The sequence below is a fragment of the Pelmatolapia mariae genome, linkage group LG10_11, assembly GCF_036321145.2.
Source record: "Pelmatolapia mariae isolate MD_Pm_ZW linkage group LG10_11, Pm_UMD_F_2, whole genome shotgun sequence".
In the NCBI taxonomy this organism is placed as follows: domain Eukaryota; kingdom Metazoa; phylum Chordata; class Actinopteri; order Cichliformes; family Cichlidae; genus Pelmatolapia; species Pelmatolapia mariae.
In genome coordinates this window covers 75,288,980-75,306,844 of record NC_086236.1, presented here as the reverse complement: position 1 = coordinate 75,306,844, position 17,865 = coordinate 75,288,980, and the positions used below count along the sequence as shown (strand labels likewise).

General features: G+C 44.5%; 2 protein-coding genes across 2 annotated transcripts in view; one reads left to right on the top strand and one right to left on the bottom strand.

The window, feature by feature from the left end:
- Window positions 1–5,693: 5,693 nt before the first annotated feature.
- On the bottom strand, window positions 5,694–13,408 carry LOC134637580 (transmembrane protein 79). Its single transcript, XM_063488033.1, has 6 exons — window positions 13,105–13,408; window positions 9,710–9,805; window positions 9,087–9,617; window positions 6,505–6,699; window positions 6,198–6,429; window positions 5,694–6,119 (listed from the first exon to the last, which is right to left on the bottom strand). Exons 3-6 carry the CDS (start codon window positions 9,586–9,588, stop codon window positions 5,921–5,923), a joined length of 1,128 nt encoding a protein of 375 aa, XP_063344103.1. The 5' UTR covers window positions 9,589–9,617; window positions 9,710–9,805; window positions 13,105–13,408; the 3' UTR covers window positions 5,694–5,920.
- A 3,684-nt stretch (window positions 13,409–17,092) lies between these two features.
- arhgef2 (rho/rac guanine nucleotide exchange factor (GEF) 2) overlaps window positions 17,093–17,865 on the top strand; it is a 39,535-nt gene continuing 38,762 nt past the window's right edge. The window contains exon 1 of the mRNA XM_063486515.1: window positions 17,093–17,276. Coding sequence (XP_063342585.1) covers window positions 17,220–17,276 — 57 coding nt within the window. The 5' untranslated portion in view covers window positions 17,093–17,219. The remainder of the gene's footprint in view (window positions 17,277–17,865) is intronic.

Genomic DNA, 17,865 nt, shown 5'->3' with positions numbered 1-17,865 from the left:
GAACAATCTGAAACATGGACACAGGCTTGGAATGCTGCGTGGAGGACAGCAGGACCACGGCACTCAGCTGCATATCACTTTTACAGTCAAACATCAGGACCAGTTACACTGTTAATGTTAGTCTGGTTACTTTGCTGCCTAATCTGCCTTTATTGGTGATGTTGAGCCAAAACGAGCTTAACCCTAACCCTGGATTTGTCTCCTTAGGCTGTTCCCCCGACCAACGACCTGCGACCTGGAAAAGTGGAAGAAAATGGATGGATGGGATACAAAACAAAATACCTGGTTTTGGATAACTTTATTCACACAAAAGCAGAGAAAAACCCAAACATTCAGTTTTATAGAGCCATCACATTGTCATCAATAGTTCAGTAATCAATAAGATGACCGTACAGTAGAATCAGACCTAAGGACAAAAGTTTAAACAAGAGTTGGGATTCATCAAGCAGAATCAGCATACTAAAAAAGTATGCTGATCCCTAATGAAATTATTAAATCTTGCTGCACCACAGAAATCACCTTTTATATTTTATCACCTCACAAAATGTTAAAATCCGATAAATCGATCAATCATTTTATCAACCAGAAATCAGCCACCGCGAACTTCATGTTTTCAAACTGGAAGTTATGACAACTTAGAAAAATCAAAAGCTCGGTCACATTCTGAGGAAAAATTTTATGGGATGAAAGTCAGAACTTTCTGGGAAAATATTTTTTGTCAGCAGGTCAAAGGTCACATCGTCCTCTGACATGTTGCAAGTTTCTTGCCTGCACTGCATTCATGTGCTTCTTACAAAAAAGCTTTCCTTTTGAATGCCACGCCCTGGTGCCGATACTCCGTCACAGGAAGACAGCAGAAGCTTTTATACTGCTGTATGAGTGCAGCTTTACCTGCAGCAGATGACTGATTCTTCATGTGCACAAAACAAAACCTGATTCAGGTTCTTTGTAAAACAGACAAACAATTAATGGAGGTGTTCCTGTTGCAGTAAAAAGATTAAAGCCTTTGATATTTTCTCTCTTTCTGCAGTACGACCTAAACCTTCATCAGATCCTCAAACAAGTCCTAAATGCATTTAAAGAGAATCCAGTCAGACCTGCTCCTTCATTTACTGATGATATTAATCATAACTGATTAATCAGGCCCCATCTTATCTTTTTTTGGTATACTTTCCCCTGTATGTCTGTGAAGGTTCTCAGTCATCCAGGTCATCGTAGTCTAAGGAGCTTGGAAAGAAAAGCGTCTGGACTTCTTTAAGTTGCTTGAAGACGTTTCACCTCTCATCCAACAAGCTTCTTCAGTTCTAGGGTCAAATGGTGGAGAGTCCCAGATTTAAGCCCTGTGGGAGTCTCCCGCCAAGAGGGACAATGGACCCCCTAATGAACCTCTACCTAATCACACGACCCAAGGTGTGAAAATGGGTGTAGGTCACAATCAGCCAAGGTTTCGGGTGAGCTCATTGTGAAACCTGGCCCCACCCTATCATGTGATTTCCTGAGGTCAGAAGGCCCAGGATGTGAGTGGGCGTTAAGGTATCTGGGAAGGGATCTCAAAACTGGATTTTCCCCGTAGGGAAATTACTCTCTGCATTTAACCCATTCACTCAGTGAAGCAGCATCTTGAGGCGACTGTTTCAGTATCACATCAAGTATTTGAACCTTTGCTTCCAGGTTCTGCTGTGGCCATCAGCCCTGAGGACTCTGAGCTTCACGTCTGTGGTGTTTGTGGCCTCCTCACATGAACGTTTCTTTAACGTTCTCCTTTGTGAGCTGAGGGTTGTTGTCTCTGCTACACGATTCAATCCACAGGCAGATGTCCTGCTTCTCAGTCAAAATCCATCGTTCCATCAGTGATGGTGAGCTGTTCTGGTCCATGTGCACTGAAGCAGTCCCAAACCATGACACCACCATAGATGCTTTTGGACCGCGGGAACATTTTCGTACTTGTGGTCACTCCACGCTGCAGGAAGTACAAACTGCCAAAGTTCTTGGAACCTGTTTTTGGTTCTTAGCTGCTAATTCAGGACTTTTACTCTCTGAGTGACAAAGTGCATGCTGATTGGTGCAACAAATGAAAAATATAAAAGTAGGGAAGCTTCTGGAAACCCTTCCAGCCCAATGACCACCAACAAGTCTCTTTCTGAAATCCTCACACTTCTCATCTGGTCATGAGTCAGAACATGTTGTGGAGATCAGACTCACAGATTTCCCTGTTCTTTACATATAAACAGCTCAACTGAAAACACCTGACTCTGATTTCACCCTTTATTAATCATCATAAGAGGTTCACATATTTCTTCATAGAAATGTTACTTTACCTGTTATTGTCATCAATGAAGTCTAATATATCTGTTACTGCTCTAAATGTATTTTTAAACTAGATTCTCTTTAAACATTTTTAGAATTTCTGTAAAAATCTGACGATGTTTTAGGTCATGATCATGCAACAGACTTCTTTCTTCCCCCAGCTGTAGGTGATGTGGGCGGTGCAGCAGTTCCTGACAGGAAGGGGGTGGGGTCAACCCTGTGCTCTCTCTCCGGTTTCTGGGTCTACGTCATCATCGAGATCTGAAACAGGAAGAAGCAACAAAACAAAAATCAGAGAGATTTCAACTAGTGGCAAGCCTCTGAGCTCCTGGGTGAATCAGTTACCTCTGCGGTCACGGCTTCCCACTCGGTGTGCATTATGGTCCATTCGTGATGTTAACATCAGTGAGCTCCGAGTAAAATTCATGTGTCACTGGAAAGAATTAACCCACTAAATGAGCTAACTGGGCTCCTTTAGCTTAGCATGTGTCTCCAAGGAAATCATAAATATAAATAACAAAGAGAAAAAGACAGAAACTAACCAATTCCTTTCAAAGGTCTAAAAATCTGCAAAAAGTTGATTCTGTTCATCTGGACGTAGCGTTGTGGGAGAAACGTTTCGTCACTCATCCAAGTGACTTCTTCAGTCTCAGCTGACTGCAGGTTTCAATCTTATAAACAGTAAATTTGCATAAGGACTGAAACCAGCCCACTGAAGGAACAATGGGCTGGGAGGTCAGTCCCTTAATCTTAATTATGCAAATTCTCATGACCACTGATCAAAGACCACTGATCAATAGCCATGAGTACCATTCACAGAGAGTTGGGGAATGGCTGCAATCACAGCATTGTAAGATGGTGACAGATGTACCCTTAGGCGGAACGCTGGTTTGAGGGCGGAGTCAAGGAGGCCATTTACATGAAAAGGGAAAGACCATCTCTGAATCGAGGAGGGGGCCTAAGGGTACATCTGTCACCATCTTACAATGCTGTGATTGCAGCCATTCCCCAACTCTCTGTGAATGGTACTCATGGTTATTGATCAGTGGTCTTTGATCAATGGTCATGAGAATTTGCATAATTATGATTAAGGAACTGACCTCCCAGCCCATTGTTCCTTCAGTGGGCTGGTTTCAGTCATTATGCAAATGTACTGTTTATAAGATTGAAACCTGCAGTCAACTGAGACTGAAGACGTCACCTGGATGATGACGAAATGTTTCTCCCACTGAAAACGTCCAGATGAACAGAATCAACTTTTTGCAGATTTACTTTCCTGGATGATTGAGCATGCATCAAGACGTTCTAAAAATCTGGTTTTGAACTCCTCAGTTCAGCTTCCTGCAGGCTCAGACTAAAAGCACAGGCAGTCCTCACCCATATGGTTGTCTGCTCTGCCCTCTGCGTCCTGCTGCTGGTTCTGGTGGCTCTGGTGGTTCTCTGCGGCACACAAATCTTCCTCCATGTGAGTGTCTGCGTCTGATTGGTCAGGAGGAGAGACACTCTGATACCTGGCCAAAGATGGGAACGGCTCAAGCATTGGCTGCTTGGTGGAGGGAAATCTGACATCATTCCAAGGTGGATCAATAGGAGACGAATCTGCTGCTGATATGTCTGTTCCACAGGAAACAGGAGGTGATAAAGAGTCATCAACCTTGGGGACAAACTATTTCTTTCTCTGTTCTGACCAAAACCAGGACTGGAACTAGAAATGGAATCAGTTCAATTGAGACAAATCACAACAAGAGTCACCTCGAGGTGCTTTATGCCCTTCTTAACAACTCTTTTTAGACTGCTCAAAGAAGTCCTGCCATTAATTAATGCTTCAATCTTAAATATGATCAACCTATCTCTAATAATCAGCTATGTACCACAGGCCTTCAAGCTGGCTGTAGTTAAACCTTTACTTAAAAAGCATCTCTAGACCCAGCAGTCTTAGCTAATTATAGGCCAATCTCCAACCTTCCTTTCATATCAAACATCCTTGAAAGAGTAGTTGTCAAACAGCTAACAGATCATCTGCAGAGAAATGGCTTATCTGAAGAGTTTCAGTCAGGTTTCAGAGCTCATCACAGCACAGAAACAGCTTTAGTGAAGGTTACTAATTATGGCCTCTGACAGTGGACTGTAACCGAACCACAACTGTAACTGGACCTAAGAAAATACACCAGAAGAGGAACTGGAGTTAAAACCAGAACTGAAAGCTAAGACAGTGGTTGTCATGCAGGTTTACACAATTATTTTTGATAAGTTCGAATCTGTTTTGAAGGTCAGCAGCTTTAATTTAGACCTGTTATGGCGTTTCTACTCAGGTGAAGTATATCACACTTCTCACCTGTCCAGGTGAACCCTGCCTCTCCCCCAGAGTAGCCCTGCAGCCTCTGATGACCTCATCAGAGTTAAACACGTTAATGATGTTAAAACACACTGATTGTTAAACTTTATTGAAAGCGGATTACAAACGCAAAAGCAGTTTCACTAAGCTTTATTTAAAGAGAGATAACTGACCGTACGTGCGTCTGCAGAGTTTCCTGAACGCACAGCGCTCTCTGAAGCGCAGCAGGCAGGGCCGCCTCCTCACAGGTACGGACTCCATGAAGAAAACCTCTCTGTTTGGCGTTTTCAGTGGCAGGACGTGGTGAAAATGAGCCGACCTTGCAGGAACAAATGGCAGTGCTGCACTCAGAAGCTCCTTCAGTCCGTGACAATAAAAACACTACTGCAGTCTACCTGCAAACGCCTCACACACCTGAGCCTTCAAAATAAAAGCTTGCCTGTAGACAGAATGGAGAAAACAGAAAATTGCTTCCCGTCAACTGTAAATGATCTCGTGATTATTGATAACTGCGATTGACCTCATTAGTTTGTGTCACCGTAAACAAGAAACTGTGTTTATAAAATGATGCATACTGTTTCCGATGCTTCAGAGCAAGAAACATTTCAACCCTTTATCCTCCTTCTGTGTCATTTCTGCTTATCAAATTATAAATACTGATAAAGAGGGACAAAAATTATCGAGTCTTGATGCTTCACAGTAATTTTAAGATTCTTATTTATCGTAAATGAAAAACATTATCCTTTTATTGTGAAGTCAGTGTGTGAGTACTTCCTGTGCTCAGATTTCATCTGACAGTTAGACCAGTTTAACTAGAAAAATCAGCCTCACAGCAGCAGATGATTAATCATCAACACTGACAGGCTGCAGTGTGCAAAAACAAACCTTTGTGTAAATACATATAAATATCTAAATGTAACATAAATAATAATCAGTTTCTTATTTTATTCCTTAAATCACATATTTTGTCATGTCCTTTGAAAAAAAAAAAAAGGTTTGTTGTACCAACATTATTCTGAAAGACCGCAGACAGGAAGCGATGTGAGTGATAGTTTCCAACTTTTATTGTGAAAATTTGTAAATTACAGTCAATTTGATCAAAAATGATCAACAGGAAGCTGCAGAGAACAGGAAGCAGTTTAATCAAGGAAAAAACAAGAGCCGCGCACACCAGCTGGGCGGGGCTACGCCTGGTCATCTTAAAGCATTTAAACCTCAAAATAAAGACAGATTTTACTTTTCAATCGATAATGACAATCATCAATCACTGCTTGTGTCTTATCCCCAGAATCGTTGTCGGCCTGCAGGTGGAGGCGGCGCCTCGTCATGGGGAACACTGAAAATGGAACTCGCCGCATCCATCGTGAAGATGAAGTAGAAGTTTGCTCCCATCATGACGACACTCGGCAGGAAGGAGATGCCAAAACCAAATCCACGAATGCTGCTGCCAAATGCAGCCGCGACCCAGTATGCCAACCTGTGTAGACACGGAAGCGCCATTAGATTCATCGATCGATGTCATCATCGACTGATCTCATCGTGGATGGATCCTCACCTTCCAAAAGCAAAGAGGATGGTCAGGAGCGGCACAAGCTTCAGCTGCTCCTGGCTAAGGTACATCGCCATAACGACCAGCTGCAGGAAGTAAATCAGGAACAGCGAGGCAGAGTCAGAGATGAAGCGCTGGTGGACAGTGACTTCCTGTAGCTCCGCCTCCTTTATCTCGTCATCAAACAGAGGACGAAGCACACCTGACCTTAGCCGTGAGATGCCCAGAACAAGCCAACCTAAAGAACAGGTGAGACGCACACAGGTGAGACAGGTGAGATTCTGCATCTCTTTTTCGGTGGTGTGTGACTCACCAAGGACGATGGGGGTGGCAGCGAACACAGAGCAGCGCAGCGTGTAGACGAGCCGGAGGGGGGCACCATCCAGCAGCGGGGCGTCAAATGGCAGAAACACAAAACCACCCCAGACGAGTAAAGGGAAGAAGAACGCCGAGGCCATCAGAGACACGCCCATCTTCAGGACATCTGTACTGAGACAGCACTGCCCTCCTGACACAGGTGAGAAAATGAGTTAATGGAGGCAGAGTCAGCAGTCAGAGGTGCACAGCTGTATGATCAGGGGCAGGTAACTAAACCCTCTGGAGTCCAGGGTAGAACCTGCTGTTTTCGACTCCCTCGCCATGTTTGGGATCACGACTTACGCACGACTTCACGTGTCTGAATTTACAGTCATGTTTTCATTTTGACATACTGTACTGACACAACTGACCTTAAAAAAATCCGAGCAGGAAACATGTTCAACAAATCATTTTCAGAACTTGTGATGAAAAAATAAAAGTTCTGTGCAACTGTTAACAGCCTCTGGCATTTTTTGTACAAAACAATCAGATGTCAAACTAATTATTTGTGTTGTTCCAAAAACTAGTTCTGTCCAGCAAAAGACAGAGGAGCTCATCGCAGGCCTAAAACTCAGGTGTATCACTCCTCCTGTTTTCCACATGGAGGTTTCAGTCAGTGACATTCAGTCGTCACCTCGCTGTTGTGACACACAAAAAAAGAACAAAAGCCAAACACCGTAGACACACATCAAAATCATTCTCGCTTTTCCCCTCTTCCTAAGCAACCAAATGGCACGTGTTGCCATATCATTTCTTGACTGGTTGATGTGGTGCATTTTTCCACCAATAGGAAAGGATGTATTTGTTTGTTTTTGCTTGAAAGTGCATTCCTTACAACATCCAGTTTTACCACTGCTCCGTACACTAAAGCTGACGACAGTATTCAGGAAAAAGCACAATGAGAATGATTTATCAACTCTAGCTTTACTTGGCCTGTCAACACAAACGGACACTCAGCCAAACTGTATCTTGCTGGTACGTCATCTGTGTTGTCCTCGGGATTCCCATATACTTGTTTGCCATTCACCTAGGGACCATTTTTGACCCGAGGACAACACAAGGGTTACACGGTCATGTGATTTGGATGTGCTAGCATGTCCGTCCTGTCCAAAGGGTTAAACACACTTAGTTCAAAAATGTCAGCTGAATGATCAGCCCCAAAACCTACCGTGATTGGTTAAATGAGTGGTGGCATAAGGAATTCTCCACGGCTTCCATGGTGGCAGATCGTGCCAGAGCACGCATTAGCCAACTTCCTGTTTAATGGGAATTCTTCCTCAGCCTCTGATTTTTAAAACCTTTTTTTTCTGATCCTCCGTCAGCTCTCGCGCCTACGGGGTGCCACAGGGCTCTGTCTTGGGACCGTTACTGTTTCTGTTGTATTTACTCCCTCTTCCGCAACTTCTTAGCTCTTTTTCTGATATTTCATATCATTGTTATGCAGATGATATTCAGCTATATATCTCTTTTAGGCCACCTGATGTTTCTAAGCTCCAAATCTTACAGTCCTGCTTACATTCCATTAGAGATTGGATGGCTGATAATTATCTTCAACTAAATGCTGATAAAACTGAAGTCATTGTTTTTGCTCCTGAGAATTTTGTTCCCCTCGTGGTTAAAAATCTAGGCCCATTGCTTCTTATATTAAACCCTCCATTAGGAACCTTGGAGTTACATTTGACCCAGCTCTGACGCTGGACACACACGTTAAATCTTTGGTTTGCTCTTGTTTTTACCATTTAAGAAATATCGCTAAGCTGAGTCTCATTGTGTCATGCTCTGAATTGGAAATGATTATTCATGCTTTTGTTTCATCCCGCTTAGACTATTGTAATTCCTTGTTTACTTGCTTAAGTAATGCCTCCCTGGAACGACTGCAGGGTGTCCAAAATGCTGCTGCTAGGCTTCTGAAAAAGCATCCCAAATACTCCCATGCCACTCCCCTGCAGATTCAACTGCACTGGCTCCCTCTCAAGTTCAGGGTCCATTTTAAGATTATAATCATGACCTATAGGGCCCTGCACGGTGTAGCTCCAACTTACATCAGTGATCTTCTTCTTCCTTATCGCCCCCAGCAGGTCCCTGAGGTCTTGTGACCAGGGCTTGCTGGTTGTCCAGCATACAAGGTTAAAAACAAAAGGTGACAGAGCGTTTGTATCAGTAGCTCCCAGACTGGAACTCGCTCTCTTTGACTTTGAGATCTGTGGACTCAGTCATTTCTTTTAAAAACCAGTTAAAATCTGTTTAAACTTGCTTTTGGTTGATTTTGTTTGTTTCTGCTTCTGTGAAGCACTTTGTGATTTTACCTTCAAAGGTGCTATATAAATAAAATTTTACTTTTCTGATTGTCTGGGACTGGTTTCACTAATATGTATAAGTATCAGAGTCATTCCAGTCATTTTAGTTGAGTGTCGTCTAAAATCCACAGATTTTAAGGTGGTTCAGGTGGTTCTGTTCAGGTGTGCCCGACTCCCTGACCATTTCCTCCTGATGCAAGGTGATGTGATTTTCTGACATAGTCTCTGAGTTAGTACTTACGTTTATTGGAGCGCAGGTCCTCGTGCAGGTAATAATGTTGATTGTAGTTCTCGGGAACTCCTCGGGGACCCAGGAAGGGACTCTTCTCGGACTCCATTTCCCAGAGTGGCCCAGACTCTCTGAGTGAGGAGGGGGGGTGGAGGGCAGTCACTGCAGGCCTGAACACCTGAGCAGCTTTCTCTGGCAGGAGGTTCTCTCGGGGCTCCTCCTCCAACAGGTGTACCCTCGCTTTATCCTCACATAGCTCCGCTCCTTCGTCTAAACCCGCCCTGCCGCCCCTCCTCTCCACCTCTGCCTTCAGCTCTCTCTCGCTCTCTGTGCGGCTCGACGCCTCGGGAAGAGACACACCTGACCTCACGCTCATCCTGTCAGCTTTACCTGTCCGTCCACCTGTCTGTCTGTCTGCAGACCACGGCAGCGTGCTCGTCTCGGTCACGACTGAGCTCACCGTCTCCTCGTCCTCGCTCTCTCTGGTCTTCCTCCCTCCGCTGTCCTCCATCATGGCGCGTCCTGTTATGTGAGCAAATGCACCTGCCGGAGAACAGAGAGCGGGTCAGGTAAATCCAAGTGAACAGTAAACAGGTGATACAAGGAACTGTGCCACACACAGCTCACGTGTTCACCTGTGTGTGCTGAAACACTGGAGCAAACGTCAGTGCTGTAGGTGTGACGTGGTTGATCACTAAGGCGTAACGCAGGCCTCCTGCTCCACCTCCTGGCTTCCTGCATATACAAAGACTGTGTGAAAGATCATTTTGAAATCTGATGCAGTGTTTGAACCCAACAGACGACATTGTCACTGCCATCACAATAAAGCATGTAGAATTCTTCTCAACATGAAATTCTGAATCACAAACATTAAGAAAATGCTAGCTTCACCTAAGTTTCATTTAGCAAATGCACCCCACCCACCCACCCATCTGAGCCATAGCCTGTGTGACCCCCATCACTCAGGACACTCACACATTCAGTCCAAGTCTTTTCATTGCTCTCCGCTGTGTGCCTTTCTATTTTTGTGTCATTTATTCCCAATGTCTTTACTACTTACATTTGAACTCCGGCACAGTTGGCGGGGAGCGCCCATAATTTCATTGTACATTTACAGTGACAATAAAGTAAGTAAGTAAGGTTTATTCATTAAGCGCTTTTCGTAGACAGGTCAAAATAAAGAAAACATTAAGTAATAAAATAGACAATATAAATAATGCAAATTCAAAACAATTCAAAAGTGTTGATTAACAGAAGGCTTGTTTAAACACAAAAGTTTTTAACTGCTTTTTAAAGGATTCCACAGAGTCAACCAAACGTAGCTGTAGAGGTAGACTGTTCCACAGCCTTGGTGCCACAGACTGAAAGGCTCCGCCCCCTTTCGTCTTCAGTCGTGTTCGGGGAACAACCAACAAACTCTGAGCCTGTGAGCGAAGACAACGAGCAGCAGTGTATTTTATAAGAAGCTTGGATAAATAATCTGGGGCCATTTAGTGCTCTGTATGTTAAAACAAGAATTTTAAAACGAATTCTAAAATCTATTGGGAGCCAATGTAAAGAATATAAAATGGGAGTAATGTGAGCACGCTTGCTAGAGCGTGTTAGTAGCCTGGCCGCTGCATTTTGTATAGCTTGGAGGCGAGAATAAGATGAGTTGTCCAAGCTGGTAAACAGGGCATTACAATAATCTAAAGGCAATGACACAAATGCATGAACAATTTTTTCTAATTCAGCTGAGGAAACCATATGTCGGAGTTTAGAGATGTTCCTTAAATGAAAGAAGCAGGAACGAGACAAAGACTTTACATGTGAGTCGAGGCCCAGAGAAGAGTCAAACATTACTCCAAGATTTCGAATATTTGACTTGGCAGAAGGACAGAAAGAGGCAAGAACCTGACTGATTTTAGAATGTAGTTTAGAAGGAGCTATGATCATGGTCTCTGTTTTATTTTTGTTTAAAACAAGGTAATTGTTAGAAAGCCAATCAGAGATTTGAGTTAAACACTGGACTAGGGTGGACAGCCTATCCAGCTGTGAGGCTTAAAGGACATATGGAGCTAAATGTCATCAGCATAGAAATGATAAGAGATGTCGCTAAAAGATTGAATAATCCCAGCTAAAAGGAGAATATAAAAAGAAAATAATAATGGACCCAAAACTGAACCCTGTGGAACCCCGCAGGTTAGGGCAGCAGTGTTAGAGGAGAACCTATCAGTCCTAACAGAAAAGGTCCTGTCTGATAAGTAGGAAGAAAACCAGTCTAAGGCTGATCCAGATATGCCAGCCAAAACCTTCAACCTGTTGGATTTTGTGGTCAATGGTATCAAAGGCTGCACTGAGGTCAAGCAAAATAATCACAGAACAATTCCCTGCATCAGAAGCCATTAATAAATCATTATAGACCCTCAAGAGAGCGGTCTCAGTGGAGTGATGCTTTTGAAAGCCAGACTGAAAAGCGTCAGCAATCTGTAATCTGCATAGTAAGGATCTGAACTGATTTTCTACAATTTTTTCCAGTAATTTTGAAATAGGCCGGTAATTACTAGTAGAGCTGGGATCTAGATTCTGTTTTTGTAAGAGTGGAGTTACCTCAGCATGTTTAAAATAGGACGGAGCCTTGCCTCAGCGAACTGTTGATGATGGATAACAATGTGGGACCAATGATGGTGAGAGTCCCAGACAGGACAGAGGGAGGTAATATATCTAAAGAGCGTGATGAGGATTTTTACCTGTTACTGTAATTAAGTCATTACGTGTGATTGGAGAAAAGGAGGTAAATGACCCAAAACACCGAGGGGCATCTCAAGTCCATCACCTTATTTACAAAGTGATGGAGAAAAGTATTACAATCTTCATCAGAAAGTAACACAGCATGCTGAGTTGGAGGAGAAACAATACTGTTGATGGTATCAAACAGAATTCTTGGGTTATTCTTATGACGATTTATAAGATTATTGAAATAAGAGGATCTAGCCTCTTTCACGGACTCGTTAAATAAGTGAAGAAGATCTCTGAAGTGTTCACGATGGACAACCAGACCAGTGGACTTCCAGAGACGCTCTGCTTTTTGACAGGAGCGTCGAAGACCACGAGTTTGATTATTTAACCAGGGTGTGCGGGAACTAACAGAGCGATGCCTAGCTTTGAAAGGAGCAACCTGATTGAGCATGGCAAGACAGTGTTCATTAAAAGAGTTAATAAGGATGTCAACATCGTCAAAAGAAGTTTTAAAATCAAAAAGGGAAGAAAATTTAGAAATAACAGAGTCATCAATAAAGCGCCTGCGCCTAATAAAACCTTGGGGAAGAGACTGAGTTGACAGACACATTAAAAGAGACTGACTTATGGTCGCTAAAAACAACGTCATTTAAATTCAAGTGGTCAAGGGAAACGCCATAAGTGAAAACCAAGTCCAGAGTCCAGCAGTGTGAGTAGGGCCTGATACATGCTGAACAAAATTAAAAGAGTCCATGATGCTCAGGAACTCCTTAGTGGTACTATTCGATGAGTCCTCTGCATGAATGTTGAAGTCTCAAACAATGATGACCTTGCCCAGTTTAATGGTGGAAGTTAAAAGTTCTTGCAAGTCTGCCAGAAAAGACGCAGCAGACCCAGGTGGACGATAAATTAAGATACCGTACACGGGCAGATCTCTTCCAATTTTTATCATAATCATCTCGAAAGAGTTGTAACAGCTCGAAGAGATCACCTGGCATAAAAATGTCTTTTTAAAAATTACAGCTGTTCCACCTCCTCTTCGAGATATCCGAGACGCACAGAGAAATGAACAGTCTGCGGGACAAAGCTCTAAAAGATGTGGAATTCATTCTCACGCTGCCATGTCTCAGAGATAAACATTAAATCAAGCGTCTCTGCACAGAACAAGTAATTTAAAATATAAGACTCGTTGGCATTGAGTGGGCATTCATTAACATCATTTTAATTTTGCGACCCATCAGGACAGGTGTAGAGTAGCCTAGAACAGAGTCCGCACAGTGCGGTAAGCCACACAGTAAATCAGGGCTCCTACCGCGATGAGCCGTGGCTTTCCATGCTTTCAGGTGACAACCCGGATGGTAAACACAGGGGGTTGTGGGGATTAATCCAGCTCCGACAAGTCTCAGGCGTATCTTACTGGCAGCAGCCCAAGAGTAAAGCCCCTGAAGATCCAGTTCTCTGCGAAGCCGACGAAGCAGCACAAAAAAGCCGGCTCTCTTCCCCCGCTTCCTCCGATGAGGCCTCGGAGGCAAAAAAGAGCTGACCGGCAAGAATGGAGGTAAACCGGGTGCTGCGCCGCGCTCAAGTGGCGGTGGGAAAACAACCTCGTTTCGTTGACTCTGAAAAATAAAGGCCCATTCTATTCTTTTCTATTCTGTTCTAGTGTCTTGTTCCCTCTCTGATTTCTGAAGTTTGCACACTGGATGACTGTGGTCCAGATGAAAGCACAGAGGGGATCGGGTCTTCTTCACTTCAGGCCCCGACATCAAACTCATCTTTATTCTCTGGCTTTCATATCAGGATGAACTTTGAGTGCTTTTGTGTTGTTCTTGCTCAGATTTAGTCTCCTGTTGTTCTGCTTTATGCTCGTTATTTTAGAAGTGCGGGACTTCGGTCCAAACGAACTCATCCTCTCTGATGACCCTCAAACTGTTGATCAGCTGACTCTGATCTTTAGAGGGGCCCACGTCGCCACTAAGACCCAGGTAACTTGTAGCTTGTTGAGGAAAATCACCATGGTAACTGATGCTGTTAACCTAACCTGCTCTGGAACAGATCAGGCTCTACTGACCAATCAGATCGCTGAAAAAATGTCATTTCCATTCCTGAGGCTCCCTCTGAGCTCAGAGTGGACGAACGAAGGTGCGAAGGTTTCGTGTTGACCTGATGATCAATAATCAATACAGACTCTTACGCGCAGCTTTGTATCTGACGCAATTGTCTATCTGTATGCGTGCGTGCGTGCGCGCGCGCGCGCTCCTGTTTTTATGCCCTGAAGTTTTTTGAACTTGAAAATGTGACAAATAAAACACAAGCTGCAGGTAGCGTTAGTCCCGCCCATTGCATGACGTCAGTCTCAAGTTAACATGGCGACGTGACGTGTGATCAAATATGATAAAAACTGTGTGACTGAGCTCCGAGCTAACAGGCTACATGCTAACGGAGCGGAAACTCGCACTAAGAAAAAACCCACCTGATCGCTGAAGACCTGTCCCGGGTTTTAATCCTGGTTTTAATCTTGGTCCCGGCTCTCTTCCGCCGACTTGTTATTGTTTCTTCTCCTTCTGAGAGACCCGGAAGTCCAGCGCAGGTGTGGTCAGGTGTGTTAAAGGAAAAGCTCTCTTAAAGGAGAAGTCTCAATTAAACATCCGCGCACGCGTGAACACGTTGAAATAACAGCGTTAAATGTTCTTTGATTTGTTTTCGTTCAAAACCTTTATGTGATCTTACTCATGAAGCAAGAACAGGGAGCGTTCACTCCTCCTCCGAACGTCTGCGAGCAGGAGCACTGAGAGTGCAGATGTTTGTTTGTTTGTTTGTGCAGATGTTTGTTTGTGCAGATGTTTGTTTGTGCAGGTGTTCGTCAGAGCGGTGAGCGAGTAAAACGGTCTGGTTGTTGTGACTCTGCGGAGGCACTCGGCAGGAATAACACACTGATGATGTGAAGCCTACATCTTCATCACCATCAGCTGTCTGGATGTTTGGGTCAGAGCCTCAGGTCTAACCTTCTGTCCAGGTGTCTGACCTTTGATGACGTTTCTTGGCCTGCTGCAGTTTCAGGAGTGGAAATGATCCGTGATTGGAGGACGGTGAGAAATCCCACCTGCTGCAGACTCAAACATGAGGAGCTCCCGCGAGTTTAGCCCCCTCAGAGTACCAAGGCTGAAAACAGCCATAAGAATTTCAATCTCATTCTGCAGACGCTGCAGGTGAAAACAGGTGTAATTTCTGGTGTTGATGATGTCACACAGAGGTGTGGCTGCTTCAGCAGCAGGTCAGTCATTTATTTGGCTCGAAACACAAATTGCTCAGTGATGAACAAGTACTCAGATCATTTACCTAAGCAGTGTGCTTTGTCAAAACTAAGTAAGTGTGTTGGTAATGGACAGTGTGTTAATTACATTGACATTTTGTTGTGCAGTTGTTATTTACTTGTATTTTATAATTTGACTTTACATACTGCTGGGTGGTTTGTAAAGTTTACAATAACTAGTATTATCATAATGTTATATTTTCTAATATATATAATAATCTCAAAAGTAATGCCTTGAAGCAGAAAATAGTAATACTTTATTCAAATTTCAAACTAAAGTACAGTATTTGAATGTGTGTATTGTGTCTACTGTTTGTTAACTGACCATATTCATAAACGTCTTAATAATAAATTCCATATTATCCATCCTAACCCCTAACCCAGAAGGAGGAAGTCTGAGCTGCAGCCTGTCAGCATCAACGGGGAGTGCGTGGAAAGGGTGTCCAGTTTCAAGTTCCTGGGTGTGCACATAGACACAGACCTCCTCAAACACCTCAGCGGTTTTAAAGAAGGCCCAACAGCATCTCCATTTTCTGAGAATCCTCAGAAAAATGGACCTGAAGAAGGAGCTGCTGATCGTCTTCTCCGCTGCTCCACTGAAAGTGTGCTGACATACTGCATCTGTGTATGGTTCTCCAGCTGCACCACGGCACTTCAGAGGGTTGTTAATATGGCCCAAAAATTCATTGGACATCCTCTTCCCTCCCTTAAGGACCTGTACAGCACTCGCTGTCTCCAGAGGGCACGCAGCAATAATAATGTGCAATAAACATACACTCATTCTTTTATTTATTAAGTCATTCATTTGCTCATACCTTTCTTGCACTTAAAAAAAATCCACTTTAAGTTACTGTGTTTGTGTTGTCTTGTTTGTGTTGCGTTGTGCGTAGTGCCCTTTGTTGTGCTATTGTACTAGGTATGACTGTGCAATGACAATAAAGAGTTGTCTTTATTTGCTGTTTTATCGGTTTGCTAATTGTTGAAATAGTTTTGTGACCTTTGACCTGAGATTCTGGCGTTTCTGGCAAAATACATTTATATTTAAAAATCAATTCAGATTTTATAAATCGATATCACTTTATTCAAGCTAAAATCGATTTGAGTCGGAAAAATCGACTATTGAAACCCATCCCTATTTATAATTCAGTCTGGTAACCACCGGTTTCACTAACTAACCAAACCCCACTAACTGTGTTTGGACTGTGGGAGGAAGCAGGAGAGAACCCACGCACAGGAAGGCCCCGCCCTCATTGTGGAGTTGATACCACTACTGGCAGTGATATCAAAGTATCCATTTTTCCCTTAAATATATAAAGGTTAAATATCAGCTGTACTTCCTCCGGCCTGTCAGGAGGGGGCGGTAGGCTTACATGACGTCACTATCCTTAGGTTAATGTGTTTGTTAATTGCTGGTTGTCATGGTAACAGTGTGGCGGCCTGTGTCGGGAGGCAGTTGCAGACAAACGTTTGGTTCTGTGTGAATTGATCTAGCCGCTTCTTTACGATCACGTGACAGTTGTGTAGCTGCTTCCGATCGTTCTGATCTGTCATCGATCGCTTTTTCTTTGTGTCCGATAGAGGTTCGGTTCTTGTCCACACCAATGTACTCCGGTCTCCGCGCGCGGTGGGCGGGGATTGACCTCCGGGGTTCCACGTCACACAGCGATGGTTGTACACCCTCCGCCCGCGCGGGCGGGTCTATTTTATCCGCGCAAGTCATCAGTCACGTGACGCCCTCGGCTGTCCTAGTGGCTGATGAGGGTCACGTGAGCTGTGGACACGTTGTCATAGAGATTGACTCCACCCTCACTATGGTCACACCCGCCCCGGTGGAGAAAAGGAGCGCTCCCTGACAGCTGGCGGGGGGCTGGGCTCGCAGGCCTGGGTGGATTGTGATTGGTCGAGCGTCCCAGCAGCGGGCTGAGCTCTGGTTGGTTAGAAGTACAGAGCTTCGCTGTCAGTCAGAGATAAGCCCCGCCCCCTCCGCTCAGACCGCGGACGCTCCGGGACGAGAACCGCACTTCTTTGATCAGAGACCGGAGCAATCAGCTGGATCAATCGGAGATCGGCAGGTGATCGACCATCAGCTGATCGGGGATCGGTTGATCGGGGGAATGTCCCGGCTGCTGGAGAGCAGGAGGCAGGACAGGATGAAGGAAATCAACCTGAAGGTGAGTTCACCGGAAAAAAAGAAAGAAATGCTCTCCGGGCGCGTGCACGCGCTCCTCGCGGATGGCTCGGGGCAGACGGCTGCGCGCGTCCGATCAGGAGTTATTGATGAGTGATCGGTGAGGGAGCGGCGAGAGGCGGACTCGGGCTGTTCCGCTTTGTTTCCGCTTAGACTGTTCCGTTACTATCGAGTATCGATCACAGCATCGATACCTGCTGATCAGACACTGATCGGCTACTGACCGGTCGTACACGCTGATCAGCGATCGATCGCTGATCAGCGTGTACAGGAGGCTGTGTTTGAACACGTGAGGAAAGTTGGAGGAGAAACGGAAACGGGACTTTTTTTTCGTTCAGACTGAAAACTGCTCAGAGCGCGCGCGCGTGTGTTCAGCGCCCGTGTTCGTTCAGCGCGTTTGTGCGTTCGGCCTGTGTGCGTGTGTTCACGCTGAGTTTCGGTGTGTATTAGTTTGTGTTCGTTAGCTGCAGCGTGGCCGCTTTGTCCTGCAGGAGGAAACGAGAAGGGGGAGGGGAGGCTGTGTATGTGTGTGTGTGTGTGTGTGTCAGACAGGAAGCAGCAGTGAGGAGGAG

Coding starts and splice junctions, on each gene's coding strand:
- LOC134637580 (XM_063488033.1), bottom strand. CDS start 9,588: ATGATGGAGGACAGCGGAGGGAGGAAGACCAGAGAGAGCGAGGACGAG. Junction 6,430..6,504: donor TGCCACCCCCATCGTCCTTG/GTGAGTCACACA, acceptor CCTGTTCTTTAG/GTTGGCTTGTTCTGGGCATC. Junction 6,120..6,197: donor ATCCTCTTTGCTTTTGGAAG/GTGAGGATCCAT, acceptor GTGTCTACACAG/GTTGGCATACTGGGTCGCGG.